At 39.7% G+C, this 17,836-nt stretch overlaps 1 protein-coding gene across 7 annotated transcripts in view; it reads left to right on the top strand.

The window, feature by feature from the left end:
• Positions 1 to 17,836, top strand: part of GRM1 (glutamate metabotropic receptor 1) — a 186,073-nt gene that overhangs the window by 147,761 nt on the left and 20,476 nt on the right. For all 7 annotated transcript variants that reach the window (XM_027633730.1, XM_027633718.1, XM_027633724.1 and 4 more), the window contains 2 exons: positions 1,201 to 1,327; positions 6,782 to 7,712. In XM_027633730.1, coding sequence (XP_027489531.1) covers positions 1,201 to 1,327; positions 6,782 to 7,712 — 1,058 coding nt within the window. The remainder of the gene's footprint in view (positions 1 to 1,200; positions 1,328 to 6,781; positions 7,713 to 17,836) is intronic.

Below are 17,836 nucleotides of genomic sequence, written 5' to 3'. Positions count from 1 at the left end.
TTTTTATTTCTATATTGCTACTCTAAGCAATAAGTGATTGATGATTTGGCAAAGACACAGTGACATAATCCAGCAATCTTGGAGAAGAAACATTGTTGGTATTTACTACCCACCAAAACATCTTTTCCCTGTTTTTGAGATTGTGCAGTTTGTGTATGTGTGTATATGTAAACACCAAGCATACAAAATGCCAGCTTCATCTCTCTGAAGTCTATTGGACTCTCTCCATAGACTACAGGAGGAAATGTTAACTAAAAAAGCCCACAAATACAGTATTCAATAAACAAACATTTTGCATTTCACTACTGTAGTTATCTTTGCATATAGTTGGATAGGAAGATCCTGAAAAGAAGGCTGGATTTCTCCTTCCTGATAAACGGGGCCAGAGTCTTTGTCGGAGCCCTATGAGCTGGAGATATCCTTAATCTTTCTTTCAGCCTCAGGGTAATGAAACTAGGAGTCAAGACAAGGAAAACATCTTTTCAGCATTGGATCATTACAGTTAGCAGCACTCACAGTGAAGAAAGAAAGCTTTCAGAGACATTTGTCTCTAAAAGAGCTGTTCTGAAACATGTGCTTGGTCACTGCATAATGGTTTTCTTTTCTGCTAGGAACCAATACATCCTTTTAGCAGTATGTTTTTTAATTTGCTCTTATTTAAATTTCTATTTACACTTGTGTATAGAGCACCAAAGAGACTTCCATGTAAATTGGAATTTATGTGTATGTGAATGCACTTGTGTGTAGATGTAAATACATATGTATTATGCATTAATCACTCTTTGTTCTAACCCTTGACTTTGTTTACTGTTTTTTACCATGCAATTGATATCAAGTGTGGGCTGAACTACTTGTTCTGACCTCAACCCCCTCTCAGATTAAACCTCAAATTTGATTGAAAATACGACACTAACCATGCCTCTGCACCAAAGGGATAATTGTTTTGTATTTTTAACTCAGAACTGCTCTCACCAAAACAAAATAGAGTTCTCCCTAGAGATTATCCTTGAACTTCCAAACATAAATTTTAATATACAGGGATAGATACAAAATCATGATTCATGTTTGCTAGCTGTTTGAAATATGCCATATACAGGAATCCTGTCATATTTTAAACAGCACACGTGTTATGTGTTTGCTGGGGGGGCTTCTTTGTTGTCTTATAGAGGATTATAACCGAGGATGTATTTTGCATTGCAGGTGATCAGGAAAGGAGAAGTGAGCTGCTGCTGGATTTGTACTGCTTGCAAGGAGAATGAATTTGTTCAGGATGAATTCACATGTAAAGCCTGTGAGCTTGGCTGGTGGCCAAATACTGACCTGACAGGTAGGGATGTGTTCCTCCAAACAGATTCCCTTCCTACAGAGCACAAGGAGAATGCTCTGTGGTGGACAGTAAGGTGGCAGCATGAAGAGATATTAAAAGTACATACTTGGACACGTAGTCCAGTGCAGTTTAGAGTGAGTGAAAAGTGTTATGTCTTTTGGCTTAGTGGAACAGCAGTGACAGTAATGACAGCAAAATTTCTACCAAGAAGGAACGTCATAGTCTGTTCCTCACCTTCAGCTAGCACTGATAAAGCAATAATAAAGCTGTTAAGACTGCTAATGAACTCAGCAGCATTTGCTGCAATCTAGCAGCGACTCTCACAGAGTTCAGTGCATTCTTGTCATATTGACTTGATACTCTTTCTGATCATTCTACCATGCGATTAGTAATAATTTTTGCAGTATTTCAGGCCATTCAGTAACTGATTACTGGACTGTTCATATAAAGATCATTCTCACTGTACCCACCAGTAAGAGGAATTTCAACAAAATCTTGAGAAAAGCTGGCTAAAAAGAGCTTGAATTTGTCTCCCTTGTGTATGCTTTTGATGAATTGTATATTATGGCATCTTTCTGTTTATTTTGTACCTATCAAGGTCAACCTAAACACCTGCTCTGGGCTTTGCCAGCAACCTTTACCCCAAGAAAATAAATATAACACATTGAGAAGCATCACCCTGACCTTAACTTTTGCTTTGTATCACTGTAAAAGACTACTGGCACCTCTGTCCCATATCACATCTGCAAATCTTGGATGCCACTATACTAGTCAGAGGAACAATCTGATCACCCAGCTGAAAAGCAAATGTGTAACTTCTCACATCTTTGTCTGGCTGGCAACTAGGTACTGCTGCAACATTTAACATATAGAAGAAGTCCTCAAATTTTGATTAAATTGTCCCAAGAGATACTTCAAGCTAGCCACTGAAGCCAAATGACCTTTTAGAGGATGTCTTTTGAGAGGGAAAGCTGGCCACATCTCCAGCTAAAAACATATTATTAATCACAATAGACTAGGAAACTCGACACATTTTCTATCTTGGTTTTCCATGGAAAATAAGCTATGGTCATGTCCCAGATGCATGCATAACTGTCTATATCCTATTACTCTCACTCCAACGCTCCCACCTTCCCACTCCCAGCCCTGTTCCGGTGTGCAGCTGAACCTAGAAACAGATTTATCAGGATATAGAAATCTTAGTGATCATTCAGTTCCTTCAAGTTTCATGTAAGTGGGTTGTAGGAAGAGGAGTTCATGAAAAATACCTTCCATAAGGGTCTCAATTGTGGGCAAAATCTTATTTTACTAGAAACCAGAAAATCCACAGAACCGTTCATAAATATCCTGACCATTGGAAGAGCTCATGTTTAATTCCCACATCCTAGGACACCAGTGTCTATTAATTTTAAAGCAGATATCCATAGACAAACAGGTTTTGTTGGTCTTGGAGGTTCACAGAATTGTTTGTATCTACTCTTCAGGGAAGAAAACGGGGACTTCTTTTTAATCAATAAGGCAGAACAAGAACCTAGTGAGAGATCAATGTATGCTTGAAAGAACATGGTTCAGTGCTACCAGCTGTTCAAAGTAGCTCAAAAGGGGTCATGTCAAAATGACAGGCACTGCTGAAAAGAGTTGAAGAAAGCATCAGTGCTGGAAAAAATCTCAGGGGCATGTTGCAATCTATTAACTTTTAATGAAATCAGTAGATGACCTGCTGATTTGTGTTTCTTCTCAGCAAGGAGACTGGACTGATGCTGTTATAAAATCACAGAAACGCCAGCCAAATGACAGCTTAGCCATCGACTGATTTCCTAGAGAACATTGAAATGGCAGTCTGCTCCCGCACAGCTTCTTTGGTCTGTTTTATTGAGGAAAAAAACCTTCTTTTTTTTAACCCCCTGAAATTCATTTACTTGAACTGTAGTACGAAGTACAAAGTTGTGAAGAGAAGCTGATGCCATCCTAATCCTTAGAAAAGGGTGGTTTTGATAGATAAACTCTGGCTCTTGAAGTTTGTGGGAGTCACCATTGGTATAATTTAATTTGAAATTCTCTTTTCTTGCCAGGACTCCAATCAAATGTCTTTTTATAGCTTGATTTTATGTGTTGTATTCATACCCTGATAGTCATCTAGACACAGACAGTAATATCTCAAAGTTCAGATTATTTTTCTCTTTGCCTTAAATCTTAAATGCTAAACACGTACACAGTTTTAGTCCCATTTTGCATCACAGATAGAGGCTCTAAAATCCTTAATCCCTTTAAGAAACGTGAAGCACATACAACCCATTTCCTATGACATGTTTTTCAAGGTGCTCATTCTCTCCATTTGAAATCAGTCTCTGTTGCTGGGCAATCCTTTCCTGATATTTTAATTTTATTTCTAAATGTAAACAATTTTTTTTAGAGTGCTTCCCCTAAATATGAGTTCAGTGGAGTCAACAGGTGCAAGGGATTTCTCACCGCAGATGATGAAAACCTGACCTGACAAATAGTCAGGAAAGCCAGTACCTTAGGCCTTGTGCCAAGAGAAGAGATATCTTTTATAGTACCAGAATATAACATAAGAAGGATGAATGTCAAGCTGGTAAACCTAGTTGACATAAATAATCTTAAATCAGCAAAAAATCAAGATAGAACAGCAACTTTTATAGATTTATGAAATTAATCATAAAGTTTTGGGGCCATCAGTTACCCGCGATGTGCTAATGACCTCAGACAACATTGGCCTTGCACTAATAATATAATAATTACAAAAAATAATCGATTACCCTTCTGATCTTGGAAATTATTCATGGTTAAAGTGCAGGGAAAATAGTAGATGAAAGCTACCAGACAGCTTTTTACTAGAAAATTTTAACTGTGAAGCTTTTGCCACTTATTGTCTGTTTTTTTGAAGTTTGGGTTAGTTGTTATGGGGTTTGGTTTTTTTTTTTGTTTTGTTTGGTGTTTTAAAGTCATATATACACAATTTCCTGGATATCCTCCCCCAGTCTCAACAAGGTTCCAGAACCCACCTCCTCCTAACTGAGAAATGACTGACCTTCACAGGTGTTGACAACCAACAACTGTTAGCTAATAGTAAGCAGTGCTGGAAATTTTCTGCATTGTTTGTAGAACATGTGGTTCTTGGGCTTGCTGGTGCACAGGAATTACACTGATTTAATGAAACAGATTTCTAAGACGCTATGCAGGATAAGCTTAAAGAAATGATAGGCTTAACTACCAGATCCATGTTGGATCTGTGCTAAGGTTCTGAAAATATAGTTTAAAATGGAATAACGTATTTCTTGATGTTGCTAAGCTTAAACCCCATATTGAAACTTAACCCTTCCAACAACCACTGACCAACTTCTTGTTTAAGAGGAGCTTTGCACATATTAATCAATGAACAGGAGCTTCTGATCCTTAGTCTTGTTTTAAATTACAGGAGCTAGCTTCCCCTCAGGGTAGCTGAGGGCAACGGTCAGAGCTTTTCCTCCATACGTCACCATAAAAATACTGTCTGAAAGTACTTGTTTCCTCACCTATCTGAAAGTACTTGTTTCCTCACCTATCTGAGTCTTGAACAGACCACCTTGAGCAAAACAGAATTCCTTTCTTCATAAAATAAGACCTCCAGTTGCAAGTGCTCTAATTTCTATTAGTTTTGATGCTACAAGCATGTGTAACAACAAGACCTGTAGTGAAGTCAGCCTGGTGTCCTTAATGACACAGCGTACAGAATGATAGGACCTTTTTTAGTTCATATGACATTGGCAGACATTCAAAGTTCAAGCAGAAATTTTCCATGTCAGGACTTTGCCTTGGGCTGATTTTATTTTTTTTAGATTTCAAGAAAAAAACATTTTTTCTCCATCTGTTTCTCAAAACTAGGTTACAGTAAAACTGTTCCACCCTGACCCAAAATCCAGATCTCTGCTTACTTCTCTATTATTTGGAGGGAAAGAAGTTTACATTACAGTAGAGTTATTGCTTGGTAATTTTGTGTCACCCTGTGGAAGATGCACGCAAATTAAATAAAACTGTGGGTCTCAGAAGTTTTTAGTTCATAGATGGTTTCTGCGGATACTCTCCATACCTAGGAGGAAGGGTCTGAGCACAACTTCTGCCCATCACAATGTCAGGGCCTTTGCTAAGGTTTAGCAACAAACCTGAGAGAAAAAAACGCATCTCTCGAGCTTGCTGACACCATCCCCTTTTCCCGGCTCTTCTTAACTGTGTCCAGCAACTCAGATAGGCAGAGTTGATGAGCAGCCAGTCCAGGTTGTGAAGAGGTGGACCAGATGTTTGTAATGCAGACATCTGGGTGGAGAGGTGGTTAGGAAAAAAGTTGACTGGAAGAGGAACTGTGATGAGGATGGCTAGGAACTGGGGGGAAAGATACTTGAGCGGTGGAAGAAGGCACAGAAGGTGAGCTGGGTCCAAGGGAAACTGTAGGAGGAAAGAAACAAGAAGTAGAAGAAGCCATGGATACTTTTTTTGGATAAAAAAAGTGCTAAAGAAATTAGAAAATGCCAGAATGAAGGTTTTCAGCAACATCTTCTAAACCATAACATCTTATTAACACAAGGGATTTTATTTTCTCTGTAATGTTTATTGCTGGAATTATTTCTTCAATACAGTGAGGAAGGTATCTAGAGACTGTTTTAACTTGAGTGTGGGAGAGAGTAGTTAAGTACTGTCTTAACAGATACCTGTATTTGCATGCCTTTACTAGTCATAGAGGAGAGCTTTTCCAGTTATTTTTTGAAGATATGCATATTCTTTGGGTTTGATTTTTCCAAGAGAATTAAATTACATTATTTAGTGGAAAAACAATGAGTATACGGTTTGATAACATAAGAATAAGTTAATGTTAAGAGAAAAAAAGTAGAAATATACTAAGAAGGTACAGCATCCATGGTATAGTTCCATTACAATTTTGGATTTATTTTTATTTTTCTGTCCATAGATCCCTAATTAACTTATATTATGTATAGAATCACCTTCACAAAAATGCAGTGGGTCAAAATATAATGATTTTGTTTAGGATTAAAATAAGTTAATCTGAGGAGGTCAAAACACTGCTCATTCTGATTTGTAACAATCCTTTCCCTGCTGAAATTAAAAGATGGTGCTGAGTTTGTCTGAATTCTGTTCCCAGATTTGCCTTTGATATGCTGGGCTTGTAAGCAGGTATCTCAAGAAAAATTATGAAAAATTTCTTAATCACATTTCCAGTTGTAGCATCATGAGTAAATTTTGGGACAACCAAAACTGATGTGTGTTTTTTGAATATATTTCATCCAAACTTCTCCATGCTGCAGTTTATTCCTTTGTAAAATGGCTTTAGTAATCCATGGCACATGGGCTTATGTTAATGTTTGGATTACACTGGGATACAGGAAAAAAAGTTCTTCAAGCAGCTACCTTTCTAACACTCTGTTTCTCTTCTGTACACTGCAGGCTGCGAACCCATCCCTGTAAAGTACCTCCAGTGGAGCAATATAGAGTCTATTGTGGCTGTGGTCTTTTCCTGCCTGGGGATCCTGGTCACCATGTTTGTCACCCTTATCTTTGTGCTCTACAGAGACACCCCTGTTGTCAAGTCCTCCAGCCGGGAGCTCTGCTATATTATCCTTGCTGGCATCTTTCTGGGTTACGTCTGCCCTTTCACCCTTATAGCCAAGCCCACCACAACATCCTGCTACCTCCAGCGCCTTTTAGTGGGCCTCTCCTCTGCCATGTGCTATTCTGCCCTTGTGACCAAAACCAACCGCATTGCACGGATCCTGGCAGGCAGCAAAAAGAAGATCTGCACCCGCAAGCCACGTTTCATGAGTGCATGGGCCCAAGTGGTCATTGCCTCCATTTTGATCAGCGTGCAGCTGACACTGGTGATCACGCTGATCATCCTGGAGCCCCCCATGCCCATCCTCTCCTACCCCAGCATTAAGGAAGTTTACCTTATCTGCAACACCAGCAACCTAGGTGTCGTGGCTCCTGTGGGCTACAATGGACTTCTCATCATGAGTTGCACATACTATGCCTTCAAGACTCGCAATGTGCCTGCCAACTTCAATGAGGCCAAGTACATTGCATTCACCATGTACACCACTTGTATCATCTGGCTGGCCTTCGTGCCTATCTATTTTGGGAGCAACTACAAGATCATCACGACCTGTTTTGCAGTGAGCCTGAGCGTGACAGTGGCACTGGGGTGCATGTTCACTCCTAAGATGTACATCATTATAGCCAAGCCTGAGAGGAATGTCCGCAGTGCCTTCACCACCTCAGATGTGGTGCGTATGCATGTCGGGGATGGCAAGGCACCTTGCAAGTCCAACACTTTCCTCAACATATTCCGGAGAAAGAAGCCAGGGGCTGGAAATCCAAAGTAAGTGGACTGACTGCAGGTACACACCTGTCTGTGTATGTCCCTCTCTTTGCTATTCTTTCTTGATTGACTGTAGCCTGCTGAATAGTAAGGTATGTAACAGTTTTTTTATCTCACATGTAGCAGAAAAGGTGGAAATGACCCTTCAGGTCTAAGCCTCAGATGGATATTGACATGTTGCTTATTATATTCTCTCCTGCTCTAAAGGTAACCCTGTACACAACAGCCTCTCCCACTGGAGTAGGTCAGGCAGTGGCAGAGTAACCAAGCTCCATTTGCAGCTTCTCCCATCTCTCTGTGCATGTGACAGAGACTTTATTCCCTGATGTGCAGTTGCTCTGCGTTATTTTCAAACTGAGGTTCTATTGTAGCCTTTTGGAAAAGGGGAAAAGAAATCTATGTCTGAGTGGTTGTAAATCACATATACTTGTCTAAGGCCACTGGAATGTGTGTTTGAAAGCTGGGGATTGAACGTTAGTTTTTAAGGTAGTGTTTTGTGACAGTTCTCATGATCATGATTCAAAAACACCATCCATACTATCTCTATTTTCTATTTAATATTCAGAATTGTGACCTCTTATAGTCTTACAGTAAATTTCTCAATGTTCTCAAACCCAGCATTGGTGTGAAAGTTGCAGAAGTCAACTGATGATGAAAATGACCTTGCATCCACATCTACTGAATCTGTTATTTTCCTTGCTGATAATTAGAAGCAATCCAGATGCAGCAGAGGGGGAGAGAGAACTGTTAATTCAAACAGCATGCCCCTGTGAGGAGCTCTCTGAAAATTTGTATTCTTTATTATCTTATTGCTTTTTAATCTTTAAAGAAGGGCCATAGAGCCAGACACGAGCTTAGATTAATTTTTTGCCCCAATTAAAAAAAAAAAAATCAAAATAATAAAGCACTAGTGAAGTCTACGTTCCTGAGCTTCCTAATGAAATTAAAATTCAGTTAATTTCCAGTTTTATGGGATCTGCTGGTTTATCTGAGTCACTTGAGTTGATTTTTATTCAGTTTACATAAGAACCATTTTCATCTGTCCTGGTGATGAAGGTAATACTCTAGAAAACCCCTGCCGTGATCAATTCTGCCTTTATGAAACTCCAATTTTATTTTTTTGCTAGACAAGGGGTATACAGAGAAGGAAATGGATACATAACTGACCCAAATATATAGCTCAGTGTGCCATGGAGGCCACAATAAGACTGCCAGCTCCTGAGCTAGACAGAGGGACCAGGGAGTGACAAGCAGCCCTGGGAGGCCCCCCTGCAGGGAGATGGCCAAAAATCTTTGTAGCTCAAGAGTTTGAATTCCATGCAAATAGAGAGATGGAGCCTGATCTACCTTTCTCTCACTCTGTGGTAGCTGGATGGGGACTCAGATGTCTGCTAGAAACTAGTGTGGTGTCTCTGCAGTGCCGTCTTTGGATAACATAGTTTGGTCTCTGGATAACAGTCGGACGATGTCTGTCAAGGAAAAAAAAGGACTTTTGAGTATTTAGATCATGATAAACTTAGTAGCTAATTCTCTGTTGTGCTTATTGTTCTTCTACTTTTACAAAGAATAAAAAAGTAATTCAAAGGTCCAAATGCAATATACTTAGAATACAGTTCTTAATATGAGAAAATATTTCATCCTTTTCAAAATCTGAGCTTCCCTCTCAACACTGTCACCTTTAAAACACAGTAGGGCTTATCTGAGCTTTTTAGCAATTTGTTACATAATTTTAGTACAATATTTTTATCTCTCTGTTGAGCCTACATGAGTGTTATAAAGCTATAAAGCTTTACAGAGTTTTAAGTTGCTTTTCTAAACTAAAAGCTCAATACCTAGTTAATATGCCTCTTTGTCTTAGGTTAAGCCTCCATATCTTTTATACAACCAAATTCCAACCTCTGACCTAAACCTCTTGTGCAGCTACTGTTATGTCCTTCCCGTAAACCAGCACAGGTGCAGAGGCACGCTAGGCTTGCTGACGGAGAAGGACAGAGTACCTCTCTATACATCCACATGAAGAATGGAAAGCAGTTTACTATACAAACATGAGGCTTTGGAAATAAAGTCATAAGGCAAAACAAAAAGTAATTTCAGGGCTTTGAAGGGTTTTTTAACTCCTAGCCGAGTCCATTGTGAAGCTTATGGAGACATTGTGCTGATAAAGAAGTGTGAGTCACTGAGGAAACCAAGAAGGAAAAAGTATAATTTGCTGCAGCCTTTGAAGCACCTAGGTAGCTCAAACATGTAGTAAGGTCCTTCTTGAAACAGGACTTAAAACTACTGGTACATGCTTAATGCCCATAGGAATGGCCTCCAGACTGATTTTCTATGATGGTTTTGGTTTCAGGGTTTTGTTTGTTTATTTGTTTGTTTGTTTGTTTTGGGGTGGGTTTTTGTTTGTTTGTTTGTTTTGGGGTGGTTTTTGTTTGTTTGTTTGTTTGTTTTTTGTTCCCTCTCAAAGTCTAGGATTTATTTGCCAGTTTTTCAGGAAGTCAGATCCGTATATGTATGTTGCTCTGGTTCTAGATTCTTCAGTTGTCCCTACCTATGGCCACATTTTTCTGTCTGTAACTGGCCAGCAGTGCTGCACTCAAAAGATTTCTGTTTCAGCTGTCTTACAACTTTTCATCTATTTACTTGTTACCCCTTCTCTCCCTTCCTAGTTTGTTTTTCTTTTTCTGCTTTCCAATTTTCATCTCTTTTCCTATCTGTATCAAGCTTCTCTGCTCAACCCACTGAATTCCAGTTCCTGAACGGAAAAGTGGCATCCACCTAAATTAAACTGGTGTGCAGGCATAGGGTTAAATTGAATTAGCTTTAAAAATGGAAGCCAGTTTACATTTACAAGGGCAAGTCAAACTTATATAGGCCTTGATAAAGCACTCACATGTAATGTTGTGCTACTATTTTAACTAGTATAACTTGGGGACCAGAGCAAGCCAAGCCACTCTCACTTTCTCCTTCCAAAAGTAGAGCAAAAGAATTAACCAAGTTAAGTCTATCAACACAGGATCTATTAGTCAAGTCAAAACCTTCAGCTACCTCTGTTGCTCATATAGAGGTCAGCAAACTCCTGTTGAAAAATATCTGTCCCAGCGTTGCCAACAGAGTTTCAGTGAAAACAAATTGCTCAGTAACACTGGTCTTCACTTAAATAACAATACACAGTGACTTTACTGCTCTGTTACACTCTGAAGATGCTACATGCAGTTTCAAGGATTTGAACTCTCTCTTACTTTGATTGAATTAAAATGCAAGCAATTACAGTCAGCATTCTTTTCAATAGAGCTTCTTGGGAACTGTCCAGTGGAATACGTTTTCCCTCAGAAAATTCTGGCCTCTCAAAATGTTTCGTAGAATTAGGCTTTGATGGTAGGGATTCTGCCTGGGCGAGGGGGAATTTTTTTCTCCCCATGGAGAGATGAAGGCATTGGGAAAGCATGAGGGAACTTCGCACCGACAGTTAAAGCACTCAATTAGGTTAAGAGTATCTCCACTTCCCACGTGAATGCTCTATAACTAGACTATGCAGTGTCCCAGGGCAAGTCTCCTTTCTCTGTGTTCTCATCCAGCAGTATTGTGAGACAGATGAAAAACATCCTGATGCAAACCCTAGAGAAATACTTTGTATTATTCTGTAAGAGTGCTTGAATCTGGGTCTGAGAGATCCCTTGTGAGTGTCTTCAGTACCAAGCAACTGTCAGTCTTTCCCTCTTGCCAAATGAATATTTAAATAAGTATAAAAAATAGAGCAGCTCCACTAGGAGAGATGAAGAGAGAGTGATATCTGCTGCCTTTATTGAAGCTTTTGTGGGGACGTTTATTGTTAGTTTGCTGCTTGATGGTGTTACAAGATACTGGCTGTTACAGGATGATGACATAGCAGCATGTGTTAGGAAAGCCTTTTGAATCTAATTTTTTTTCTATCCATAAGATTACAACTTTTGGAGATGGATCTTGCTGTGATGATTAGCCTTGTTCTTGGCTACAAAAGTTTGGTCTACAAGGGTCAATGAGCACTCCTGTACAGTATCTGTATGACCACTTCCCTGAAGAAGCAAAGCTCCTTTCTGTACTACATGCAGAAGAAAAGTATCCAGTGACACCTAAGATGATAATTCTGATGAGAGTTCAGGAAATACCTTCCCCAGTCACTGCTTCAAATGGATCCAACTCAATGTGCTGGAGACTGAAGCCAGACTTGCAGCCTTCACGTTTGTTGTGTTGCTTTTCTGTAGTACACACACAATTCAAATAGAGTTTGAGCCTCGCAGTAAGACTCACCTCTTCTCCCATGCTTCTTGCGGGCTGCAGTAGCATGAGAAGGATCAGTGTTGCAGGAGGGGAAAAAGTTCATTGTGTATCCTTGCATAATTAGCTCCAGGTTTGGCACTGATGATTAGCTGCTGCCTCGGTCATCACATATAAATTATTTTAAATTTATATTTGAGACCCCAGGTCTGGACACCATTTTAATGCATTTTGAATCAGAATAGGTAAGGATTTAATTCTCAATGTGAGTTCTGCAGCAAAATCTGAGTTTATAGGAAGGTCAACTAGTAAGACTCACTGAATGGCCAGAACTGCACATTAATGCATAGGCCACCTGCTTCTCCCTTATAATTTTAGTATATTTGCATTCAATTATTTTTCCTCCAGAGAGCTGTCTGCCCTCAAAAATGAATACCTGATTTTAAATATTTCCAAACACGTGGTTTATCTTTTTAACATGTTTTGGCAATCCGTGCCTCTAGACTGCTGTCACAGCCATCCATTCTCAGCACTGCCCAGGCAGTCATCTGGACCAAGGATCTCTCAAAATGGTTTTATTTTATTCCAACAAAAAGTTCCAGAAGCACCAAAATACCCTAGTGCCTTCTCCCTGCTTCCTTTACAGGAGCCCGTTCCTGTCCTTTGTCCTTTCTCTCTCTGTGCTGGATCCTTACATACAGTTTCTTAACTGGTAATCATGGTTCTCAGTAACCTCTAGTAACATGTCTGTTCCCTTAGCATGGCTTAGGGAAACCACCTGCTTTTTTGTCTTGCCAGTTATAAAATTATCTCTAGGTATTCTTAAGTTACTCTTTCTATTTAAACTGACTTAGTGAGTTGCCATTTCATCTTGAGCTGGCTGTGCTGACAAGCTGTGTTTTTCCAGGACTCATTTCACTTGTCCTGAGTGAACTATGGACTCACAGTCAACGAAGACTTTTGGGCTCTTCAGTTCCCTAATTTTCAAAGCCTCCCACAGAAACAGGGTGAGGGGAATCTTAGCATAAGTATGTCCAGAAGGCAGGATATTTTGTTTCACTGGTTTTCATACCAGTGGGAGGAGGCAAATGCACAGTGCAGTACGGCAAGAGTTGGAGCTTCCAGAAACAGAGAGTAAATGTTCAGCACTAAACTACCACTTACCATAGTATCACCATTTAGTGTAGTATCATCATCTTACAGCACTGTCAAACCAGTAGAGACGCGATTGCTGAATCTAATAGGAAACAGTAGACTAACTTGCTTTGCAATTTAGAAAATCGATGCCGTGGGTAAACTCACATCCTGCAGTAGTATTGCACACACAATAAGACAGCCCTTTATTTTTACCATTACAGACCTTGGAAAACACCACATTCCAAGGTACTTTCAAGAAGACTCTCAAACCTGCTGGACCCCCACAGCCATCCTGCTAAGGCTGGCTGCCATTCCCAGAGAGGAATGACACATTATGGAAGAGAGTTTTGAAATACAAGAAAAGATGTAAAATCCTGCAAGTGGTAAATAATACAAAGATTAAAATGAAAAAGAAAAATAGTGGGAAAAAATTGTAGAGGAGAGATTGTTTATTTCAATAATCTGTTGTTTTATATCTGCCCTCTCCATTAGCCTACCAATAATATGTTAATGTCCATGCCCTGTTTTTTGAGGCTGACTCTGTAGACCAGTGGCACCATGGGGCACAAGGCAATGTGCTGGTCCATGGTTTTAAGGCTCCTGGCTTCCCATTGGGGCACGGGGCTCCAAAACCACTGGGCATTTGGTTTACCCTTGCATCACACTCAGGGTACATCGTGGAGGAATCTGCTTCCTTTGCAGCTGTGGATAGAGGTGTCTTATCTCTAACATGGCTCCCTGGTGACACAGGGAGCTGTCACCAGGAAGGCAGGTGGCACCCTGGTCTGGCCTCCCTCTGATTCATCTCCCTACTGCAGCCCTCCCTGGCATTTGCTCAGGTTCAATATTCAGCGCAGTCCTTCACCCTTTTCTGAGGTTACAGTGCATTTGTGGGAAAGCATCTTGTGCTTTCACAAATATAGCTGAAGGTGTTAATGTCAAACATCTCTCTCTCAGCAGTTGGTATGCTTGATGGCTTTGCTGGGCTGTTTACTGGTCTTAAACCATGAATGATTTTGTAGACACATAGTGCGGTGAAATGTGACAATTCTCTTGTGTATGTGATGTGAATTTCACATAAGATAATACTACAAACTCAGTCAAGCTGTTCAGTCCTTGTCAGTATATTGATTTAAGTGAATATTTAAAAATCCCAGAAGACAGCTACATGGTTCCAAAGGGACTCTTAGAACTGATGTTAAAGAACAGGGAAGAAGCACAACATAAGAGAGAAGTCTGAAACATAACAGTCCTATAGCAATCTCTTCTAGCCATGCTGCAGGGTTGTCCCTTAAATTTGGGCTATGTCATTATATCTAATATTATCCTCCATAGCCTTGAATTTTCATTTGATTGTGATGTACATATAATGTAGTTCTGGCCCAAACACCAAAAAAACCAGAATAGGTGAAAGACTGAGCTGTCACTTCCACACTTACATTCTTTCTCTTTTAAATAACTACTAAACATCATATTTATTTAAAAACAAGGCATGGCATATGTATATACCAAATTATACACCAAATTGTCTATCTGTGTATATATATACAATATAACCAGTCTGGATGTTACAGAGACTTTTTTATCCTTGTAATGAGAAATAAGGGACATGGCTACATAAAGCACTGTAAGTTTTCCTTGCGAATTATAGCAGCTAAAGGGAGTCCCAGCACATGCATAACTGAGTTGATCACATATCATTTCTAGGGCAAGCTGAGGAGAAGGAGCGGGGACAGATGTACAGTATGATTGAGATGTTTGTCATCAAGTAAAAGCTAAGATGTCTGGCACTTTGGGCTTAGTCGTCTGGGGTTTCTTCCATAACCAAGCAGAGGCTGCCTGAGACTACATTTAAGAAAAATAACTTAAAAAGCTATGAGGTTCTGCATTAAAAGCAGTGGGGATAAACTGCCTTCAGATAAAACCCAGGTTATATTGAATAAGTTTACAGGATACATTGCCTTCACCCTGCGCTCCCATCCAGAATTCCGCTTCTTTTTCACCAGTTGGAGCCACATTTTATTTGTATGGTCCCTTTAAATGAGAGAGACCTGTTGTATAAGTTTTCTGCAATTTCCTCACTTTCTCCAAAGTTCTCAGTCCAGGGCAATTTTGACACTTTCATTTCATGGATAGTCTCAACTTTGTTCTCTGAGGGGATTTTGACAGGACACAAATCCAAGGAATGGTCTCTGAGCGCAGCCTGCTTCTTACGAAAGGACTGCCGGAAAACCTCACTTTACAACTCCTGCTCTTGTTTTGCTGCTGTCAGGATCCTGAATCACAAAATGTTGTTTTGCTTAGGGGCACTGCTGTAGCACCAGGCAGCTTTGTATAATGAATCTCAATACTTAAGCACAATGAAGCATAGATAGACAGTCACATCAGAGGGGAGCTTTACAGTTATATACCATAATCTCTGCTTCCTGACTGAGGGGAAGCAAAGGCAGTACTACAGAATCCTGGGGAAAGCTAGTATCTTTCTTGGCATAAAACACAGGAATAAGGACACCACTTGTAATTTAATTTCTTGCTCGACTGGATCACTTATTGCACTTCCTTGTATTTTGGTATTTGTATACATTATTTATATCCAGTTAGGATGCCACAAAAGTACACCAGCTCAATAGTGAGTGATACGAACAATTGTGTCTGGGATAAGCAAGTGCTGTTTATCTGCTTAGCACTATAATCTCACATTGTTTTGGTTAGAATTGTCACTGTGAGAAAAATAAGGAAGAAAGCTCCACCTTTTAAGAGTGTCATATAAATAAATAGGTGCATCCAGGTGCATCCAGGTAAGCACCCTAACTCCTAGATATTTCTCTGTGTTACGTATAGAAGTCAGAATCCAACTCTCATAAGCTCATAATTAGGAAAAAACAATAACCCCTCATCATGTTTGAGGTGATGCTCTGAAAAATAATTTTAAAATGTGTAACAGCCATTTTTTAATTTAAATCAGCTTTTTAAAATGGAAATTAAATAAAGAGCTAAAGTCCAAGTCTCCTAGAAGCTACTCCTTCCTATCCTCAAAGGTGTGATGATTTAGCCTGTGCCTCTTTTGTTCACCTCCCCAAACAGAGCTATGACATTTCACAATCACATGATCATTCACATACAAATACTTACTAGAATAAACACTCAGGATATTCACCAAGTGTTTATTTTGCAAGGGGCTCTGAGCCACCTTGAGATTTCATACATCTTTGACCTAATTTAGACGTGAACAAAAATTAGGGTACTGAAGGATATCATGTGGATCTCCTATACCCTTCATATAAGGACAAGGCTATGAAACAGCACAAGTATCCATATAAAGTTAATACTGGAACTTGTTATTTACCTCAAATTAAGGTGTCTTAAAAATATTTTTGTTTCATCCCAGCAATTCAGTGCAAATTACAGATGTGAAATGCAGAACTCCTTCTGATTTATTTAATCCTTTTCTATGCCTAGGGACATGTAAGAGGCACATAAGAGCCCATGAAGAGGATAGCACTCTTGGATGTTTCCTCTTTCACTGATGTGAAAGACATTTTGCATTCTGGCTTGTCCACCAAGCTTATCCCTGCTTGTGATGAGTACTCTCCTTTGCTCAGGGATGCTTCATAAAGCAAAACACTGCAAGACAAACCACAGATACTTTGAACACATGCTGACAGAGCATCTGATTTTTAGCAAGACTCTGTAATTCATAAGTGAATCACATACCCCCAGAGAGAGAAGATGGTCCATCTCTGTTAAGGGAATGCAGGCGTGTATGATTTTCCACCCTTTTAGAAATTAAGTCAGGCTTTTATCCTGATTATACAGTGTCAAACTCAGTCCTGTATTACCCTACCTTTCATTAGAAAAATATCTGCAAAGCTCTTGGTGGGAAACAGTAGCACACACGTTTTATTTTCTGTGGGAAGAGGCCCCCACATTCCTCTCTCAGTTGGTCACTAATGTGTTTTGAAACAAATTTGTTAGGATGATGCCTGCTGTCACCAAGGCACAAAGACCCGACCATCCTGACTCAAACCATCACTGTAATTTGGGAATACTTCTCACACCTCTTCCCTATGCTAAAGAAGGATTTGGAAAAATTTCTCGCCAGCTTACCTAATAGCTCGGGTTAGCACTCCCCCGCCCCCCCCATTTGCTCCTGCAGCTGGGAGTATTTTTGACACTGGGAATTTTACTAAGCGTTGGAAACAAAAGTCACATAGCTTCAGTTTGCATATGCCTCGACAGCATGAACCACTGCCTGACTGCACTAGCCTTTGTGAGACTACAACCTGCACACCTTTGTGCCTGACAGTCAGCAGCACAGATAGGACACAGCACACTAGCCAGGGACCTGAAGAAGCTTATTTTTCTTAAAATACCTGCAAATTCAGACACATTCATTTACAAATACCTGTATATGGATATGATGGATATGGCAAAGCAGAGGTTAAGTTCTGGCCCAAAATCTGGATGTAGTCTTTGCTAAATGTCTGTCCCATAGATGTGTGTAATAGATCGATTTGCTTTCTTATATTTTTGTCCTTGATGATTTAAGACTTTATAAAGGGAAGAGCAAGGAATTTCAAAATCTCCATCTTTGCTTTCTACTTGACTTTGATTCTTTATTTTTTTTTTAAGTTAGTTATGGTTTGATGCTTTTCTCATCTATCTTCTGATATTGTTTTTCATCTGCCCCAAACACACTGAGAACCATTCACATGAAGAACAGAGATCTAATAACA

The sequence above is a fragment of the Corapipo altera genome, unplaced genomic scaffold, assembly GCF_003945725.1.
Source record: "Corapipo altera isolate COAL_440 unplaced genomic scaffold, ASM394572v1 2b, whole genome shotgun sequence".
Classification (NCBI taxonomy): Eukaryota; Metazoa; Chordata; class Aves; order Passeriformes; family Pipridae; genus Corapipo; species Corapipo altera.
Note: the sequence above shows the minus strand (reverse complement) of the source record. Positions and strands in the feature narration are given on the sequence as shown.